This window comes from Periplaneta americana, chromosome 12 (genome assembly GCF_040183065.1).
Source record: "Periplaneta americana isolate PAMFEO1 chromosome 12, P.americana_PAMFEO1_priV1, whole genome shotgun sequence".
In the NCBI taxonomy this organism is placed as follows: Eukaryota; Metazoa; Arthropoda; class Insecta; order Blattodea; family Blattidae; genus Periplaneta; species Periplaneta americana.
Window position 1 is genome coordinate 37,296,113 of NC_091128.1, and position 21,989 is coordinate 37,318,101.

A 21,989-nucleotide genomic window follows, 5' to 3' on the forward strand; every position below is an offset into this window, starting at 1 on the left:
TTCTTTGCCAAATATATTTTGGAAATGGCGAAAGTGGCTACAGATTGCAAGAAATTTACTATCAATTTCCAATAACTTCGCAGAAAACCAGGTTCAAATTCAAATAGGGATATAAAATTGGAATCTTACAAGAAGGTCCACAGAACCGCAGCATATCTAGCACTTCAACGTATGATGTGGAGGCAAGCAAATGCAGGCTATGTACTCTGTGCGGATTTCACAGTTTAGTACATGTGGAAATAACATTGTCATTAGAAACGTGTACCGTACATAAACAACTGAAACTCTATCTTATGTAACTGGCCATGTGTATTAAATTAGAGGGCCCAGAATGTCAGCGGTGGTTATTGGTTATTTTACGACGCTTTTTCAACTGCTGTAATTATACTGTATAATGTCTGAATGAGATGAAGGTCATAATGCCAGCGAAATGAGTCCAGGGTCCAACGCCGGAAGTTACACAGCATTTCCTATTAATGGGTTGAGGGAAAACCTTGCAAAAACCTTGAGGTAACTTGCCCCAACCAGGATTTGAACCCGGGCCCGCTCATTTCATGGTCAGGCGTGTTATCCATTACTCCACAGCGGTGAGCCACCAAATGCTGAAAGCTTATCATTATACATAATACCTTAACAACATATCAAGGTTAGGTAATATAGAAAAAAAAGTATGTTTGTGCTATTATTCATTTGAAATGTGTAACTTTTATAACTTACGTTAACTTATTTCGCGAAAGAAAATAATAGCCAATATTAATAAGATTATGCACATTATTTTAAAATTAAAATGTCATATTTCAAAATAGAAAGCAGAAGGACATTCCAAGCAATTCACAGTCTCACTTCACTGCTTCATATTTCAAGACAAACTTCTTACAATAAGATGGGACTGAACATGTACTTTAGTAAATCGTAATCACGATCACAAAATTTCTCCAACGATTATAAATTTACTCCTAACCTATTATGTTTCTATAAAACATAGTATTGTTACTGGTATATGGCAGTTAGTGGGACATTTTTAAGATACATATAAATATAGGTCCTTTTACAATCCGTATGATATAACAGTACTCTGGGAAAATATGTGAATTATCGTATGTCTAAGTTGACATGTCTATTGTAGTAAATTAGATGTGTTGTTTCATTATTTTTTTGTAAAATACAGTATGGTTACAAGAACGTGCAATAAAAACAATAAATGGAGATACAATTTGATATGTCCTTGAAATGTCAATTAATTACCATTTCTAAACATCTTTATAACAAAAAAATTGATATTATATGTCTTATAATAGAAATTATACATTATGATTGTACAGTACCGGGTACGCATATTATGCTATCATGTGTGATACTTTACAAAACAACTTCTAGGCTGCAGACCAATATTGCACTTGATGCAGTGATACTGTACATTGTACATTTTCCACATGAGCCACAACATGGCTGAGTGCTTGTCTGTGAATGCCATCATATCAGATCTCAGTGAGAACTTGTAGTTTTGTTTTCGGTTTCACTTGTGACTTGTAAGGATGTGAGTAGACTACTGCATAAGTTATTTGCTGTATGAATTTACGGAGTGATAGTCCAGGCACAATAACTACATATGAACCACTGCTCCATTCAAACACAATCTGACAATACGCCATTACTACTTTTTTTTTTTTTACTTTATGCTGATACAGAACAAGCCATGATGTTGGTCAAACAAATCTACGCCACCCATACTTTTATTGTATGTGTGAAGGTGGGCTCTTGTATGGACATGCTTCTTCTACTTTCCACTCCATCACTGCCAGTATCCGTGAGTAATACAAATATCATCATCCTCTATGTTCGTCCCCATCGTAACTTGATTGTTGTCCAGCCTTCTGATCAGAGTAATGTTTTTATTTGAAGATGATGGCTCCAATCCTCTACTTACTGTCCTGATCTCATCTTGCTGAGCTAAAATACCTCTTCGCAAGTCGTTGATCTTGGCTTTGCCATCTTCGTTGTTGTCTGCATTATCATGGTCTCTTTCGGTGAAATGAGAACTATCTCCACTTCACTACTTCTGTCTATATCTCTACAAATTTCCCTGATATCTTCATAAAATGCATCAAGCTATTTCAATATATCTTCCATATGTGAATTGCAAACAATCATTGTTATGTAAGATCACACTAATGCCCAGCATACCTTAAAATTTATAGGAAATTTTCGGCATAGAATTTAATGATAAAGGAAAATCAGATAACATAATGTTTTTCTTACACAAAACAACAAGTTGATACTAATATTAAACAATTTGCATAAGTAATATCAAAGAAATTGAAATTTTTACAGCTTTCCTGGTAGTTATTGAGGTAGTCATAGAAACAATATCGTTAAACACAGGCAAACATCCATTTCCGCGAAATTGTAAATATCATATGAAAACACTTGTGCCAATCGGTACTACATTAAATTCCATATAAAAAAATAAACTCTACTTTTACAACCAGAATATACCCATTTTCTATGATACAATTTTAATTTACAGGCTGCATTCATACTACGGTCTTTAATGGGTTAATAAAGTTAAAAATCCCCATCCGTATAAATAAAGTCTCTACTCATGATAATCGAAGCACATCGGTCTAAGCTTGTATCCTGGGAAAGGATAGGACCTACGAACTCTCTTTAATGTCGTCATTTATTGCAACTTTCGAAAAAGAGAGTTGAGTTGCGCTTACATTTCTACTGGCAAACATGAATTTGTACAGTTCTTAAATGTGTGAAATCCTTCCCATAGATTTTGTATTGTATTTTGTACTTTGTTTTTAGGTACAATCAACTAAGAATTTCCCAGACACCACATCTGAACGGAATCTCAATGATGTTCATTACTGAGTAGAGTATAAAAACAGGAATACCGGTGATATCTCTGGCCTGTATAATAGCGCATATGACGTCAATTATACTCATACAGATAAATATTTTATCATTTTAAATGGCGCTGAAGAGTATAGTTAGGTGCCTGGATTCTGAATGTCCTTGTCCTTCTCCATAGTGGTGGAATGTATTCATGCAGAAATGGGCTGTGAGATTTTGCAATTCTATAAAACATGTCACATATCGCATTTACAACCTTTTCCCCCATGTGCCTGCTTACATGTATTCTGACATCTCCGTAATTTGAAAATTCTTTACTTCAGGTATTGCATTTCAACGGGTTTTCGCTGCTGTGGATTTTGAGAAATGCCGACTCTCAGGGGCATTTCTCTGGCCCGTGTGCATACGTATATGAAAAGAGAGAGATTGAGCTGTCAGAAAAATAACTCCACACGTATGACATTTGAATGGCTTTCGGTCAGAGTGCGTACGTCCATGTCTTCTGAGCGTGCTCGAATGTGAGAAAAATTTCCCACATATTTCGCACTGAAATGGTTTTTCGCCCGTATGCGTACGTACATGGGATTTAAGATGTCCCGAAATCGAGAAACATTCCCCACAAGTATCGCAAGTGAATGGTTTCTCGCCCGTGTGTATGCGTACATGGATTTTTAGAGAGCACGATTGTGTGAAACTTTTCCCACAGATATCACATTTGAATGGCTTTTCCCCCGTGTGAGTGCGTATATGAGCAGTGATAATTTCCGACCTTGAGAAATGTTTCCCACAGATATCGCATTTGTATGGCTTTTCGCCAGTGTGCGTACGCATATGGATTTTAAGATTTCCCGATTTTGAGAAATGTTTCCCACAGATATCGCATTTTAATGTGTTTTGGCCAGTGTGTGTGCGTACGTGACTTCCGACATTTCCCTTTTTTAAACAACATTTGCCACAACTATCGCTTTTGAACGGCTCTTCGCTCGTGTGGGTGCGTGCGTGAGTTGTGAGAGAGCCGAGTTCCGAGGACTGCTTCCCACAGCCATCGCATTCGAGTGTGTGACTGCGGTACTGTGACAGCATATTGTTCTTTCTTGTATTCAAGTGGCTGTAAACCTCTGATTGAGACGAACTTTCGGCAGAAGAATTCTCTGAAGCGACACAATTCTCCGGACTGATGCGTTTCTCATGTGTTATTTGAATCCCGTCAGTGTACAAAGTGCTGTAACAAAAAGAACACATTAGCGAAAGTTACAACCCTGAAGAAAGGAAAAATAATCATACTGAAACGAAATGGTGTAATGTAGTAAATTCATAAATTGTAAACTGGTATGTAAGGATTTTTTCAATAGAATATCAGAGCAAGAATTCCATGCCTCTACGATGTTAAGACATTCCATACCTCCAATAATGCACGTCAGAACACCATATTAAGAGATAAATTCTGAGTAATGCAATTGCAAATGTACTTTGGCGAATAAGACGTGCTCTGCACCAAACCTATGTTATATCCAAATTCTTGCCCATCTAAAAGAGTGAAGGAGCAAGAAACCATCTGAAAAGTGACACATTTAAATTCTAAATAATCAATACGTGTAGCCTATACTGGTGAAAATCATTTTCAAGGTTCACTGCAAGTTTTGTGCTCGACCACAACTTCGCACATCTCTATTGTCACCACGGCAATAACAGGAGACCTCGCAGTTATCTGGTAATACTGTTATATGTCATCATTTACTTGAACCAGTGAAGCAGGCACGAAACAAATACATGCAGATACACTGACCTTGCAGTCAAGAATTCAGATGTCGTTATTTCCAGCATAGTCTCCTCCTTCACTGCAGACACGCCAAATGACTCTTCCTGTAAATAACAAATATTACAGAGAAGATGATTAGAATTAAACGCAACATGCTTCTTCAATTATAGACAGTAAACTGAAGAGCTAGAAAATGGGGTCATAAAGACGACAGCGGCATTTTCACAAGAGGGAAATAGGTTAAATTAGATAGTGATTGCCCAGTACACAGATCGAGGTGGGTTCCACCAAGTTGGTGACCGGGGTATGCAATAGTGACTCTCGTGCTTTTCTTTTCGAGCATTAATCGACTTAGCACCTCTCTCAGCCCTTTTCGTTCTCTCGTCTTTTTCATCCCTCTATTCCTCTTAGCCGGCCACCATTCCACGCCACATCATCACAGCCATTTTCACCTCTACATCCTCGCTGTTTTGTTCTTGCCACGTCCACTACTATGACGGGATTTGTTACGGATGCCTGATGAGGCTTCATTCTCCTTCACCTTCTAGTTATTATATCCATTCTTAGGTTAAGGTTCTTAGGCTTATAACTCCCGTCTCATCAGCGGGGATCTTTCTATGCAAGTTTAGGTGCCGAGCCCGGACCAGAGGTCAAGTACACTCACGTAGAGCCCCAATGGGGGCCCAGGGCGATTTAGACGCCCCAGTGACCGACTCTGCTCGCCGGGACGGATATATCGCTCCGACGTGTTACCGCTGACTAATGGGTGTCGCAGTGTAATCAACCACAAGTCCCCAGAAGCTGCGTGCTATCTCGGATTGCCCCAGCTTTGGTGGGAGGGTCGGAGTTAGCCGAATAGTCCAGCGGTTGTGTTCAGTGTAGAGTGGGGAGCTACGGGCCCGGGCCATTATTCCCGAGGTAGGGGCATAAAACTGCGACACGCCTCAGGTGCAAAACTTGCCAATGGGTGTGTAATGTCCAGCTTGAAGGGTAACTTGCGTGAGGTGGGTTGCTTGGGATCGGGCTGTGGGGGGTTCTCATAGCCGGCACAGACTGCAAAGAATTTCTCGGTATCTTTTTCTTCCGCCCCCACCCCGGTGCCAGGCTGACGCCGACGGTTCCGTAGGGGGGCGGGCAGTTAAAAATGTCCTCGCGCTCCTCTTCCCCTCCATTAGAGAAACACCACCAGAAACAGAAGTTAGGGAAAAACAATGCGACTGGTGGTTATATGACGAACACTGCAATGGATTTAGACCCTGAGAAAGTAACAGTTAAAGTTGCGCCTCCGAAGTTTATTAGTATCACCTTGGACGGAACCGAAAAAATTATGAAGAACATCAGTCCATTTTACGTGAGACGCGAACTCGACGGACTTGTTGGGAAGGTAAAAAATGCAACTCGACTACGCAACGGTAGTCTCCTCATCGAGACTATATCTCCAAAACAAAGTGAGACGCTGTTGAAAGCCAAGTTGCTAGGGTCTTATCCTATTAAAGTCGAACGCCACTCCTCGCTGAACACCACGCGGGGAGTAGTGCATACGGATTCTCTGGACGTATGTCTGATGAAGAGATCCAACTAGAACTGGCGGAGCAGTTCGTGTCCAAGGGTTACCGTTTATTACGTAAGCGGGACGGACAGACTATTCCCCTGAGCACTGTCTTTTTGACCTTCGAAAAGCCTGTCCTACCAGAATACATCCTAGACGGGTACGAGCGTGTTCCAGTTCGTGCGTATGTGCCAGACCCAATGCGGTGCTTTAGGTGCCAAAGGTTGGGACATACGCAAAAACGTTGCACTAATAACATCATATGTGCAAAGTGCGGCGGTGCTGATCATGGGGATTCCCCGCGTGCCGGCGCCGAGCACTGTGTGAATTTTTCTGGGGACCACGCCGCTAATTCTAAAAATTGCCTGCACTATATGACAGAGAAAGATGTTCAAGAATTGAGAGTCCTAGAAAATATTACGTTTTTCGAGGCGCGTAAACGTATTTTAGGTTAACAAAAAAAGGCGTCGGAAAAGTCTTATGCAGCAGTATTGCAGAAGGCAACAGAGACAATCCATGCATCAACGCAAATGCCACCTCTTACTAGTATACCTGGGAAGCGTGTTGAGAGCGCACCCAAGAGTATGTGGACATTGCCACTCAGACTGCTGAGTCAGACGACTCGTGTGGCCTTGACATAAGGCCTTACATTCCAAAAGAGATCACTACCGTGGCGACAGAGAAAGATTTAAAGCCTTGTAGATCGCCGCGACGTCGCACTCCATGTTCGGGTGACGGGTCGAAATCACGGTGTCGATCAAGACGATGATCAGGTGTGCGACGATCTGCAAGTGAGTCCCCACAGTCGAAGGCTAAGCAGTCTCAGTCAACTGCACGATATCATAGAAAAGATAAGAAGAGAAAATCACCCGTAAAGCCACCATGATTTTAGATTCACATAATGACTGATATTGTACAGTGGAATGTGAACGGTGTACGCAGCAGATATACAGAACTACAACAATTGATATATCGTGAGAACCCTGCTATTTTATGTCTTCAGGAGACACACCTCCGACCCGAACATTCCCTGAATATATCAGGATACACGTTCACCGGTATGATCATCTTGCTGGTATTCGAGCCAATGGAGGTTGTGCCATCGTATTCCGCCAAAGCATCTTTTCCTCTGTTATCACCATTAACATTCCACATCAATTCGTAGGCGCTACAATAATTTACCTACCATTTATTTTTAAATAGTCTGTTACTATATGCCCCCAGAAACTCCTTTTACTGTAACTGAAATTGAACATATTCTGACGCAGGTACCTGCTCTATATCTGTTAATGCTGGATTTCAATGCATCCCACCACTCTTGGGCCTCCAATTCTGATGATGACAGAGGAAATAAAATGGCAGAGATGTGAACCCGTAATTTCATATTCACTAACCATAAATATGTTTATGTGAACTATTATCTTAACATCAGTTGTTATTGGATCTATTGGTGGATTAAATCAAATTTTAATTCGAAAAATTCTAACATATTGTAAATCTCATTACCCTGAATTCAGGGGAAGCAACACATTTATCTTTGGCTTACGGTACTTTCTCTATGATAGATATCTCCATTTGTAGCCCAGTTTTGTCCACGCATTTCGAGATGTCCGTGATTCACGACCTAGATGGTAGTGACCACTACCCAGTCTGAATACGTATGTCCGGTATATGTCCTGCAGAATATCGCTATCCAACCTGGTTATTAAAAAGGCGGACTGGGTCGGATTTTCGGAGTCCATATCATTCGATGATAACGGACATGAAAGTGTGGACTCCGTAGTAGAATATTTCTGAAATGTGGTTACAAAGTCGGCGGAATTATCTATCCCTGGTCGTCCTGCTGGCCAGAACTTTTCCCTGTCCCCTGGTGGATGGATGCCTGCAGAGTTGCAATCCGAGACCGCAAACGTACCTTATGCCAACTGCAGCGCCATTCGAACCAAGAAAATTTTGTCCAGTTTTAACGTCTCCGAGTCAAAGCTCGTCGCACTGTGTGCGATGCTAAGAGGACGTCCTGGGCAAACTACGTGAATTCATTGAAAAAGAACGTCCCAGCTAACATGGGACAAAGTCCGTCGAATAATGAGGAAACGTAGTTCTGTAATGCCCGGACTTCTGAACAATGGCGTAACGACCACCAGTCTCAGAAATTGCTGAAATATTTGCTTCCACATTTGCACAAATAAGCAGCTCAAGGAATTATGACCCGGAATTTCTAAAAATCAAAAGCACTGCCGAAAAACGAAACCTATATTTTAGATCTGATAACACTGAACACTACAATACACAGTTCACATCAGAGGGCCTGGAGGCGCCATTAGACACATCCCCTGACTCCTTCCCTGGCCCTGACATCATCCATAACCGCATTCTTCGTCATCTCCCACCAGCTAGAAAATCTTTTCTACTGAGAATGTACAACAGGAAATGGACTGAGGGCGTATTTCCATCTTCTCAGCGTTGCGCCATAGTAATCCATCTCCAGAAACCGGAAAAGGATCCTTCTTACCTGGCAGAGGTATAGGCCAATTTGTCTCACCGACTGCATATGTAAGGTTATTGAAAATATAAGTAAATGCCTGATGTGGGTACTGGAATCGGAAAACCGATTACCTAATATCCAATGTGGTTTTCGTAAGAACAGATCCCCTGCAGACCATCTTGTTCGGCTGGAGACCGCCATTAGAAATGCTTTCCTCAAGAAGGAGCATCTTGTGGGGTCTTCTTTGATCTAGAAAAGACTTACGCTACCACATGGCGGTATGGCATTCTGCAAACTCTGCATGACTGGGGACTTCGTGGCAGTCTACCAACATTTATTGCGAAGTTCATGGCAGAGCGGTATTTCCGAGTTCGAGTAGGCACCACACTTTCTAACGAACATGTTCAAGAAAATGGCGTTCCGCAGGGGTCTATATTAAGCGTTCTTCTTTCTGCATTGCGATCAATGGCATTGCCCACTGTGTGGATGACTGAGTATCTTTTCTGTTGATGGCATCAGTTTATATTACAGCTCTCGATATCTTCCATCTATCGGTCGACAGTTGCAACTGGTCATCAACGTGCTATCAGAATGGACTGTTCGCAATGACTTTATATTCTCCACTCTAAAAACGAAGTGTGTCCACTTTACAACCATCGTGGACTGGATCCACATCCTGAACTGCGTCTTAATGAAGTGAAGTTGCAATATACAGACACTGCGAGATTTTTGGGCCTTATCTTTGATTACAAATTAACGTGGGAGGCGCATATACGCGATTTGAGAAGGCGTTGTGAAAAATCGTTAAATATTTTACGTCTTTCGTCAGGGGTTCACTGGGGTGCAGACCGCATAGTGCTTTTACGTCTTTATCGTACTCTTATCCAGTCAAATCTGGATTATGGCTGTTTTATTTATGGCTCAGCAAATAAATCCAAGTTACGTGTCTTGGACACTATTGATCATCATGGGATACGACTCGCTAGAGTGGCCTTTCGTACGAGTCGGTTAGAGAGCCTGTATTGCGAAGTGGCCGAACCATCACTGTATCGGTGACGTAATGTCCTGTTGTGTTCATATGCGGTTAGGCTCCACTCACAGCCTGACCGCAATTCTTACGATTCCTTTCACCATCTGTCTCTTTACGGCCGATATAGTGAAAATCCATGGAGACTTCGTCCAGCAGGTGTGCGGTTTCGTGAACTGCTCTCTGAGCTCGACATCCGCCTGCCAACACTTCGCACACTGGAATATACGACCATCCACAGTGGATTATGTGACGTGCCATGTTTGATGTAAGTCTGAGCTGATGTTTTAAATTTTACACCAGCTTTTGTTCATAGACTTCGTTTTAGTGCACTTTTATCACAGTTTCCAAATTATTCATTAGTTTTTACTGACGATCCCGAGTAAATGGTTGTGCTGGTTGTTCCTTTGTTGCAGATGGACAGATATTTAAATATAAATTGAGCCAGTACACTAGTGTATTTACCGCAGAACTATATGCTTTTTATAGAGCTTTATTATTTTTAATTAGACAACCCCGGGGCAGATTCTTATCTGCTCCGACTCTTTAAGCGCCATTCAATCCCCGCAGCATTTGAATTCTGATGATCCGCTTGTGTTGAGAAGCCAGGAACTTTTCCACTCTCTCCTAACCTCTGATTATGAGATTGGAGTGGTGTGGACTCCGGGTCATGTTGGCATTCCTGGTAACGAGGCAGCAGATGCTGCAGCAAGGGATGGTGCTATATGGGCCAGAGATGTATTGGCGTGAGAAGTGGAAAGATATTCAAAATTTCCTGAAACAAAATATGGTGGCAATGGGAAGGGGAATGGTCTGCACAAGAGGGAAATAAATTACGAAGAGTGCAGAATACTGTTAGATTTTGGGATTCGTCCACGAAGAGGTTTCACTCGCCCGGTTGAGGATTGGCCATTGTCATCTGACACATGGCCATCTGCTATGTGGCGAGCCTCAGCCGGAGTGTGATATGTGTCATTTTCCACTTATGGTGGAACATTTTTTACTGCATTGTAGAAAATATGACCGTGTCCATTGGCAAAGTGGAATTCTGCCAACTCTACGTGATGCTCTTGTAAATGATTTTAATTGTATAAATGCAGTTCTGAGATTTTTATCGAATACAGGACTTGACAGGGTGAATTAGTTTTTTTTGACCCGTTTTACTTATCCTCTGGACCCTTTACATCCGGAGTTTGCATTTGTTGTTTAGTATATGTTTTTTTAACAAAGTTGATATTTGGACCTTTTACATCCGAGCATTTTATAAATATGCCACATAATTTATTTCTGATGGCATTTGTTTTATTATTTTATTGTTTCTTTTTTAATACTAACTAGGGTCTGAGGACTATTCACTTTTATGATTTTAATGCATCACCTCTTGAAACTGCATTTGTGAACCTCGTTTTATTCGTGACAACGCTTTTTAGATCTTTTAAGCATTCTGATTGTTGTATTGTGTTTGTTTTGTGAAGGATTTTAGATAAGGGCACAAATAGCCATAGTAGCTTTCGCCCCCTTTTTAAACCCTGCTAACTAACTAACAACTAAGAACAATTAATAAATATCACTCACCTCTGGTTCACACTTCATCACAGAAAACACTGGAACTGCACTTTCCTCAATTTTGACTTTCCATTTGAAGCAACAGCTGGAGTCCTTGCTCTCCAATGTTGTCCCTTCCTGTGGAATACACAGATATAAAAAATTCTAATCATGACATTTTGTTGGAAGATTGAGTTTGATGCAGCCATAGCTTAGAGCAAGCCAGGCAAGTAGAGAAAATGAGCGAAGAACAGTATGGACTGTAGTGAGTGCTTCCACGTATCTGTATGCAATACGACAGCACATTGAGATTGAACATGACGAGATGCACTGATACAAAGAAACTTGTTAAAATGGAAAGACTCCAAAAATCTCGTGAATGAACCAAATAAATGATAATAGATTTTATAAATTACTTTAAAAATGACTGATTTAAAATAACTGACGAGAGAATAAATATATCTTATGTCTTCCACCAAAAATTGGAAATAGCTTCACTGTATTTCTTGTAAATATTTACATATGAACAAGTATAAAGATTGTAAATATTTGGCATCTAGCACATATTTAGACGTATATCCATCTCTTATTCTTAACATACATCAGATTTGTCAAATGAAAGAAAGTCTGTAAGTTTTGTGTCCACTCAGTTGTTTCATGAATTTATATCAGCATTAGTTACTATTTTAGAATGATTATTTAAAAATTGATGGGATAATAACGAGTAATACAGTGCTTTTCTTTCACACGGCAGCTCGCATGCTGGCCACAGCAGCTGGAACTCCCGCTGTCTGTGCATAAGATTTCCGCATGTTTGTGACCACAGCAGGATGTGTGAGTGAATAGAAGTCGCACGAAGCCATTGTCTAGTTTGTTTCGATCCTGTTCCATGCATATATGAGGCCATTGTCTAGTTTGTTTCGTTCCTCTTCCATGCGTATGTGAGGCCATTTTCTAGTTTGTTTCATTCCTGTTCCATCCATATAAATGTAAGAGTTTTAACTGCTAATTACGTTACGAGTGTTATCAGTGCTTGCGCAGTTTTCCATAATGCTTCGACACGATTATACATCACTACAAAGAATTTTTATACACGACACATATGTGACAACAATCTCTTGCAGGGAAGTTAGAAGGCTATTTGAAACACAATTTCCCGGTTTACCTATCCCACAGAGAAAAACCGTGCGAAGACTTGTGAATAACTTCAGAGAAATGGGGTGAATTCGCGATAGAAAGCGAAGAGTAACACGATCCCCTAATGTAACTGTGCGATTTTTATCTATGGGAGGAACTTGAAAAATTAAGTGTATGCAACAAACCCCTTATACATTGGAAGAACTAAAAGAAAACATCAAGCGAGAAATTGACTCAATTTCGGATATTGAACTCTCGAGTTTGAATGAAAATTTCCTGAGAAAATGCCAGAAATGTGTGTACAGAGAAGGACAACATTCCAACATCTCTTATGATAAGGTGTGTGCTTATTATCATTGTAATTATTGTAACTATGAGAACGTGAAGCGGTAGCGGGGATATTATAACTGTTTCGGAGGGAGTGCCAGCTGCTGTGCTGGCGTGTGAAAGAAAAGCACTGTATCTTGCACAACTAGAGAATGGGTTATTTTTACGAGAATTTTTAGTTCATTACTGAAACTATTTAGATGTAGCCTACATTTGTCGCATATTATGAGAAACAAAACAGATGATGAGAAGCGAAGATAAATTTAATAAATTTTAGTGTTGCCTCCTTAACTTGAAGAAGAAAAGACAATGAAAAGCTTGTGGTTCAAATGTGTGATTTACGGTATGTAAGATAACCCTTTTGATACGATAGGTGCCTCTCGACAAAATTAATGTTCAATTGTCCCCCAAAGTTCAGTTTTGACGCTACATAACCCAGTTGTTGAAGAGTGTCGTTAAAGAAGCCAATACCAAACATCACGGATATTTTGAGTATTCTTAGTGATAAAATATGAAATCGCATGTCATCACGAGATAGTCTCATGGTAGCTGAATAAAATGTAAATCATATATGCATGCATATGATTGAATTATTATAATATTCATATTACATATATACTCTTATTAAATGCTATATATACCGCTTGTGTAAGTCTATTTTTCTAACACGAATGTTCTAACTATTTTATATATGTTTATTTCAATCCCATTTAAATCCTATTAACTACTGAGTGAGTGAACATGATTGCACGATGAACATCTGTAATTTGTAATCCGCCCTTACAATACCTGTTTTGCCGTATTTTGTCAGCAAGGGCCACTTTCAAAATAATATAGAACATGAATTTTTTTCCAGAATATTTGCATTAAGGAGAAATATAATATTTAAGTCACAGGAGTCTTGTCTCTTTCTATACAGGAGTTGTATAAGTCTATCAACTTATGTGACACATAATATAACTATGTCAATAGTGTAAATTTAAAAAAATAGAATGTGAACTGGTCGAGATGGGTTCCTCCAAGTTGGTGACCGAGGGGTGCAATGGTGGCTCTCGTGCTCTTTTTTTTTTCGACCAGTTATCGACCTTACCATCACCCAGCCCTTTCGCTCTCTCGTCTTTTGTAATCTCTATCTTTTTCAATGCCAGTCATCGTTGTATGTGGAACGTCCACCACATCATCACAGCCATTTTCACCTTTCCATCCCCGCTGTCAATTTTTGCCACGTCCGCCTACATGACAGGATTTATTACGAATGCCTGGTGAGGCACCTACTTCTTCCTCTAGATATTTATATTCATTCTTAGGTTAAGGCTTATAACTCCCGTCTCACCGCGGGGATCTTTCCTATCTCCGTGGTCCTGTCCCACAGTTTCGAGCGCGACTTCCGAATTGTGTGGCCTGCCAGGCGCCCAGCAAAGAAGCAATAGTGGACCCTTCATACTGCCCCTATATGCAAGTTTAGGAGCCGAGCCCAGACCAGAGGTTAAGTACACTCACGTAGAGCCCCAATGGGGGCCCTGTGGCGATTTAGACGTCCCGGTGACCGACTCTGCTCGCCGGGGTGGATATATCGCTCTGACGTGTTACCGCTGACATATGGGTGTCGCAATGTAATCAACCACAAGTGCCCTGAAGCTGTACAGTCTCGGATTGCTCCGGTATTCTGGCGGTTGTGTTCAGTGTAGAGTGACGAGCCATGGGCGGTTATTCTCGTGGTGGGGGCATATAACTGCGACACGCCTCTGGTGTAAGACTTGACATTAGGTGTGTAATGTTCAGTTTGAAGGGTAACTTGCGTGAAGTGGGTTGCTTGGGATCGGGCTGTGGGGGGGGGGGGTCCTCATAGGCAGCACAGACCGCGAAGAATCATTAGGTGTCTTTTTCTTTCGCCTCCCCCCCGGTGGCAGGCTGACGCCGACTGTTCCGTAGCGGGGGGCAGTTAAAAATGTCTTCGCGCTCTTCTTCCCCTCCATTAGAGAAACAAAATAATAAACAAAAGTCAGGAAAAGACAATGCAACTGGTGATCATATAACGAACACCGCAATGGACCTGGACCCTGAGAAAGTAAGAATTGAAGTGCCGCCTCCAAAGTATATTAGTATAACCTTGGATGGGACCGACAAAAGTATGAAAAGCATTAGTCCATTTTACGTGAGACGCGCGCTCGATGGACTCGTTGGCAAGGTCAGATAAGCAACTCTACTCCGCAACGGCGGCCTCCTTGTTGAGACTGTATCTGCAAAACAGAGTGACACACTGTTGAGAGCGAAGTTGCTGGGATCATACCATATCAGAGTTGATCGACACCCCTCGTTGAACACCACGCAAGGAGTTGTGCATACGGATTCTTAGATGGTATGTCCGATGAAGAGATCCAATTAGAGCTGGTGGAACAGTCCGTGTCCAAAGCTTACTGTTTACTACGTAAGCGGGACGGACAGACTGAACCACTGAGCACAGTCTTTCTGACCTTTGAAACGTCTCTTTTGTCAGAATACATCTTTGTCGGGTACGAGCGTGTCCCTGTGCGTGCGTATGTGCCGAACCCAATGCGGTGCTTTAGGTGCCAACGGTTCGGACATACGCAAAAGCGTTGCACAAACAATATCATATGTGCAAAGTGCGGCGGTGCTGACCATGGGGATTCCCCATGTTGCGGCGCCGAGCACTGTGTGAATTGTTCTGAGGATCTCGCTTCTAATTCGACAAACTGCCCAAAGTATATGCTGGAGAAGACGATTCAAGAGCTTCTAGTCCGGGAAAATATTAGCTTCTTCGAGGCGCGTAAGCGTATTTTAGATAAAGTAAAGAAGGCAATGGAAAGTCCTATGCGTCTGTACCACAGAAAGTAACAGAGGCAATAGATGCCACCACGCAAACGTCACCTCTTGCGAATATACCTTGGAAACGTATTGAGATCGCAATCCAGACGTATGTAGACGCTGCCACTCAGACTGCTGAGTCAGACGACACGTGAAGGCTTGACATCAGGCTTTAAGTCCCTAGAAGATCGCTGCTGTGACAGCAGAGAAGCATTCTAGGCCTAGTAGAACACCTAGTTCGGGTGGCGGTTCGAGATCACGCTCTAGATCACGATCAGGAGTGCGATGAACTGCAAGTGAGTCGCCACATTTGAAGACTAAGCAGTACCGGACAAGGGCAGCAAGTCATAGAAAAGTTAAAAAAAAAAGATCACCTGTCAAGCCAACATCATGATTTAGCTCCTCCCGATGACTGATATTATACAGTGGAATGTGAACAGTGTTCACAGCAGATACACAGATACAGTGTTATCAGATGTAAAGTTCAGGGTTCGTTTTTCCGCAGCATCCTTGGTTTTTAGATATTCCGGGTCGTAGTTATTTGAGCTGCTTATCTGTGCAAACGAGCTAGCGAATATTTCAGCAATTTCTATGTGGCTGGTGGTCGTTACGACATTATTCAGAAGGCCCGGAATTACAGAACTACGTTTCCCCATTATTCAACGGATTTTTTGTCCCACACGATGTTAGCTGGGACGTTCTTTTTCAATGAATTGACGTAGTTTGTCCAGGACGTCTTAGCATCGCACACAGTGCGACGAGCTTTGGCTCGAAGACTAAACAAAATTTTCTTGGGTCAGATGGCGCTCAAATTGGCGTAGGCACGTTTGCTGTCTCGGATTACATCTCTGCAAGCAACCATCCACCAAGGGACAGGAAGCGTTTTGGCCTGCAGGACGACCGGAGGATAGATAATTCCGCTGACTTTATAAACCACATTATAATTGTGTGGCCCATAGAAACAATCACTTGTTGGGTCATAACAAATGTCACTCTCTATTTTCATTTCGTGGTAACACAACACCACATTTTTTCCATTTAATTTAAGGTATGTGCATGCTGGGTCATTATGTCTAAGCTAATTTTAATTAAGCCTGGTGGGCATTCAATTGTCGAAAGACGTCTACGTAAAGTATGTGCACTGGGTAAGGGATAATTTGGAATATTTCTTACGTATTCTGAAGCTCTTTTCGAAATTGCACGAAGTGTCACAGCTACTGCAATATCGTTACTGTCCCAAAATTTTCGTCAGCCACCAGTAATGGTTTTACGTTGGCATTCTGAGACGAGTTGTTCATATTTAACAAGGAATTATTTAGACTTTGAGAGTTAATTCTCAAGTTCAGAAATTTTATTTTCGAACTGCAATATTTTGTTAGTTGCTTCTTGTAGTTCTTTTTGCAGTTTATCATTTACTGTTCGAATTTTAATAACTTCTTCATTTACTTTCTCTTCAATATTTTCACTTTTATCACAAAAATTTAATGTACCTGGTTCCAAAATTTCACACAACAATTTTTTCATGTTTCGTAAATGAAATCTTGTGTCGCGTTCGTCATTTTGGATGTCACACTGTTTGTTACTTGGCAACAATAAATGAGGTTCGGCCGAATTCTTTAGTTTCAATTTTGATGGTAGCCCTAATAACTCTGCTCTCAGATCGCGATTATAATCAGACTTATCGAAATGATCAGAACAAATATACGATATTTCAGGTCTGAAACTGTCTGCTCTCTTACACAAATACACCCAGCTTTCACGAACAGCCTGTGACTTTGGAAATCGATGGTAAATTATGTTTTTATCACCACAATTTTTACCTCTGTTTTTACATGTCGCTACTGGACAACTGCAAGGCATTTTTGTTTATCAATTAAACTCTTTTACACTCACTAATAAAAACTGTACTACACTACAAGTTTGGCAAAGTAAAATTAAAAGGTAAATTATGCTTTTTATCACCACAATTTTTACCTCTGTTTTCAGAGGTTGCTACTGCACAACAGCAAGACATTTTTTATAAACGAATGCCTTCTACACTTTTACACTGTCTAAGAAACACTGAATTATCGAAATGGTCAGAAAAAATGTATACGATATTTCAGGTCTAAAAGATCTGCTCTCTTACACAGATACACACTGTACAACTGAACTACAAACATGGCAAAGTAAAAGTAAAAGAATTTATTAGGAAGGGTGAAAAAGAAATCGACTAAACTTTACGATTGGCCCCCTATGCTTTGACATATGAAGGTCTGCTAATATCTGTTTTGTACTACTTTCTCCAAGAACTGGAGTGTCATGTCATAAATATCTCTGGTGCGTTGCTTTCCCTTTCCATAGTTAAAGGCAGAGCCTATTCTATTTTCCTTACTATGAGATTGTTTTGGATACGCGAGCAAGTTAAAGGTCCCAGCCTTGACGGCAGATGACGTCACAAGCAGTGTGTCTGTTCCTGATGTCCAGTACCTTGTATTCTATTTTCCTTGATCTTAGTGGCAACGTCCACATACGTCTGGGTTGCGCACTCAATACGCTTCCCAGGTATACTAGCAAGAGGTGACGTTTGCGTGGATACATCAATTGCCTCTGTTGCCTTCTGCAATACTGCTGCATAGGACTTTTCCGTCGCCTTTTTCTGTTGATCTAAAATACGCATACGCGCCTCGAAAAACGTAATATTTTCCCGAACTCCGAGCTCTTGAATACCCTTCTCTACCACATACTTCGGGCAATTTTTAGAATTAGCGGCGTGGTCCCCAGAACAATTCACACAGTGCTCGGCGCCGGCACGTGGGGAATCCCCATGTTCAGCACCACCGCACCTTGCACATATGATGTTGTTAGTGGAACGTTTTTCCGTATGTCCGAACCGATGACACCTAAGGCACCGCATTGGGTTCGGCACATTCGCAACGAACTGGGACACGCTCGTACCCGACAAGGATATATTCTTGTAGGACAGGATTTTCGAAAAGTCACAAAGACTGTGCTCCGATAGGTATGGATCCTGCAAGTGACACCAATAAGGCATCACTCGTGAGGCAACTAGACCAGGAAGCAATAGAGTAGGGTGGCCAGTTCCTTTCCCTCTCCATTGCATATATCGGAGACTAGTAACATATTTCACTAATCAGAATTCAGATGTATAGAAACAATTGTTTTTCCTCTGACACATAACGTCCGGTGAGATGTACTGGCTGGTAATGAATGCACCTCAATCAGAGGGTAATTAAATTATTGTAATTGGATAGCTAAATAGCAAGAATTAAAAATAAAGCGACAAGAAAATCTTAAGGAACGTAATTTTAGAAAGTACGACGTAAGGGAATAAGGGAAATAAGTTAAAAATGTGTGTATATTATGTAAGTGCACGTATGTATGTCTGTATAAAATTGTGCGTTTGTAAATAAATGGTAGCTAAATGAGTGCAGGTCAATGCTGTCACTCAACTTTGTAACACACTGCAGCAAATAAAAACAAAAAAAAATTGTAATATAGGAATGAGTAGACAAGGGGGTAAAAAGACGGATGGATTTACCTTTTCTTTAATTGCATCATCACATGGTTGTACTGCCAGAGGGTCGACCTCGGGTTCCGTCTTGAGAGCATCCATTACAACTGAAAAAACAATGTTAGAAAATTACCAATTTGCTGTTAATATAGCTACATGTGTGACTACTAAATCCCAATAACAATTCTGTGCAATAGAGAAGAGTTCATTATATAAATTAAGTTTGGATTATAATCGTAATAAAATTGTCAAATGCAATAATTGGCTACAGAGTCTATCTATTGCTAACCCTATCGTTATTTCCATAGTGATTCACCTCGTTTCAACCGTGACAACGCTTTTTAGTTCTTCTAAATATTCTGGTTATTGTATTTTGTTTCTGTTTCGTGAAGGATTTTAGATAAGGGCGCAAATAGCCATAGTAGCTGACTCCACTGTGATGTACGCATGCAAAATATTGTTAACTATACGTAGAAAAGAATTAAATCATTCGAAACGAGACAAAATCTGCCGATATAATTTCCTTTCACCCTTGCATTACAGTAATATTTTAACACACATCTACAGAAACTAAACACAATATTGGCATGGCTTGCGTAAGAGTGATGGCAGTAGGCGACATATTACCAGACCAGTGATTTCACTAATAAGCCCAAGTATTGTTAACTATGTTTCACACAAATTATATATTGTTAAGCTAATTTTCAGAACGTTATGGCGATTATATTCCCAAATTCTTTGTGATACACTAATTTTGTCATAAATATTAGGCCTACATCACTTTTTTTGTTTCATGCAGTTGTTTATCCAAAATATCTAAACCTGTTTGTTTACATTTATCAGGTTGATGCACGTACAGTTAGTGTACATGGGTATATGTCTTTAGATTTAAGAGTATTTCCCGAGTAAAAATAAAATCACATATTATACATTTAGGTCTTACTTGAGGTTATGAATATGTTGAAATGTATTGCTAATAAACAACAACTATACAGTATCTCCTGGAAGTATTATCGCTTCTATAAGGACAAAATTGAATTTGGCAAGCTTTGGTACGATGCAATGTGTGAAAATCATGTTGTTACAGTGGCGGCTCCTGCATTTTCTTAAGAGGAGGAAAGAAGTTAACAGCACTAAATGACACCTTCTTGAATGAAACATGCTACAAATTAGCCTATGCATACATGTAAGATCAGGTAGTGTTGGGGTTGGCCTTCCCTTCTGTATAGCAACAATCTGTTCTTGTAAACTGAGTTTCCTAAATTATCCAAAATATATTATGTTTTCACTTCCATTCATTGTTGAATAATTGCACAAATTAACAATTACAAGGAAATCACAACCTCATAGCATTTTTCGAGCACACTACAGCATCACACGTGTTGGAAGAGACTAGCTACTAACTTGTAACTGGAACCGTTTTACGGAAATGGAAATGGGAATGGGAAATAATCTGAGGAAAGCGAGAATACTGCACCCACCCACGTGGTCTGTGTTGCCACATGTACATTTTACAAGTTCAGTATCACATGCTTTTGAAGAATGTCAGTTCTTGTAATGTCATACTACCATTATTGTTCAAAGCTACCGGTGGCCGATTAATTAATGTTAAAAATGATGTAGTTTGGAGTACCTACTTTCAGTTTCAAATATATTTGTACAAAACTGACAACTTGACTGTTGCCCTGTTTAGTAAACAATGAATAGAAGTGAATTTCAGGGGCCAACTACGTAACACTACTTCCTCTTTGTTTTACTTAAACCCGACTTTAACTTTCAAATGTCCACGAAAGTTTCAAACTATGAATAAAGTGCAACGAATAATATTTTTTATTTATAATTAAAAAAAAAAAAGTTTACATGGTGTCTTTCATAGCGTTGCGTTGAAACTGTTTTTGTCGTGTCTCCTCCTAGATGTGTCTGGTTGAATGCAACATCGTTAGGTGGCAGCGTTAGCGAGCATGCTGCATGACCAGTCGGTTTCTATTTCCCGCCCATGACTGATTCAGAGGAGGATCTCCTCCCTCTCCGTTCATTTACTTGCTTTAAAACTCTGCTTCTTTCTCTGCCCGCTAGTGCGCTGTTGTCTATGTGTGTTACCTGCAGTAGAAGAGGAATGGAGTGCCTTTCCTCCACACAATCTCGCATCTTTCTCAGTCGTTTAAAGCTCGATCAACCAAGTTTTTCTTATAGGTGTGACCTTAAAAATTATCGAATCATCCTCGAATTTCAAGGCACATATTTTATTTGGTATTTACGTTCAAAAGAAGAAAATGTGAGGAGGACGTTACTCCCTTCCTTCCCCCGAGGAACCGCCACTGTGTTGTTACGCATTTTGGGAAATATTAATAGCTACATAGAAACCGAAACTCAATTACGAACAGAAATTCCGATATTTATTCCAACAACTGTGGACAGAGTTCAGTTAAGGGATTTTTAGGATAAGTACAATTTTAATTATTGGAATTTTTATCTACCTCCTGTCGATAACTTCCTTCCTGAACTAAATAAAAGTTCTAAATTTAGTGAAGAAAATAATACGCACGCTCTTCATTTATTTCGCACTGTATCTTTCACGAAAATATAACTGTACAAAATAGTTTCCCTTTTCAATGATTATTTCTATTGTTTAATTAGTTATTGCTGTTTTATGGCTGCATATTATATTTTGCGATATTCTTAAAAATCCAATATATATTATTTATTTTAAGCCGTGTTACATTTACTTTGTCTCTAACCTTACGTAAACGTCCTACTAAACAACATTTCTTTCCATCTGACGGCATTTTGCAGACATCAAAAAGTACACAAAAGTTGGTTGAAATGTAAAAGAAAAGGAGGGTATCACTTAACTGGAGATTAGGAGTGTAAGCTTTCAGCCATGACATTATAATGCTAACCAAATACACAATGTCGCCAACATCTTATAGGCATGATGTTTACCTTGTCATCTACACGAGG

At 40.3% G+C, this 21,989-nt stretch overlaps 2 protein-coding genes across 3 annotated transcripts in view; one reads left to right on the forward strand and one right to left on the reverse strand.

Moving 5' to 3' along the window:
• Window positions 1-7,531, forward strand: part of LOC138710304 (zinc finger protein 664-like) — a 54,895-nt gene extending 47,364 nt beyond the window's left edge. The window contains exon 6 of one of the 2 annotated variants that reach the window (XM_069841106.1): window positions 3,183-3,316. In XM_069841106.1, coding sequence (XP_069697207.1) covers window positions 3,183-3,222 — 40 coding nt within the window. In that variant the 3' untranslated portion in view covers window positions 3,223-3,316. Of the gene's footprint in view, window positions 1-3,182; window positions 3,317-7,435 lie in introns of those variants that run through there. The other variant, XM_069841107.1, reaches the window with a different exon arrangement.
• On the reverse strand, window positions 794-20,752 carry LOC138710306 (gastrula zinc finger protein XlCGF57.1-like). The gene is made up of 4 exons (XM_069841109.1): window positions 19,056-20,752; window positions 11,255-11,362; window positions 4,646-4,722; window positions 794-4,081 (listed from the first exon to the last, which is right to left on the reverse strand). Exons 1-4 carry the CDS (start codon window positions 19,128-19,130, stop codon window positions 3,193-3,195), a joined length of 1,149 nt encoding a protein of 382 aa, XP_069697210.1. The 5' UTR covers window positions 19,131-20,752; the 3' UTR covers window positions 794-3,192.
• Window positions 20,753-21,989: the final 1,237 nt, after the last annotated feature.

Coding starts and splice junctions, on each gene's coding strand:
- LOC138710306 (XM_069841109.1), bottom strand. CDS start 19,130: ATGGATGCTCTCAAGACGGAACCCGAGGTCGACCCTCTGGCAGTACAA. Junction 4,723..11,254: donor TGATGAAGTGTGAACCAGAG/GTGAGTGATATT, acceptor TGTTATTTACAG/GAAGAGTCATTTGGCGTGTC. Junction 4,082..4,645: donor TCTGAATTCTTGACTGCAAG/GTCAGTGTATCT, acceptor TTTTTGTTACAG/CACTTTGTACACTGACGGGA.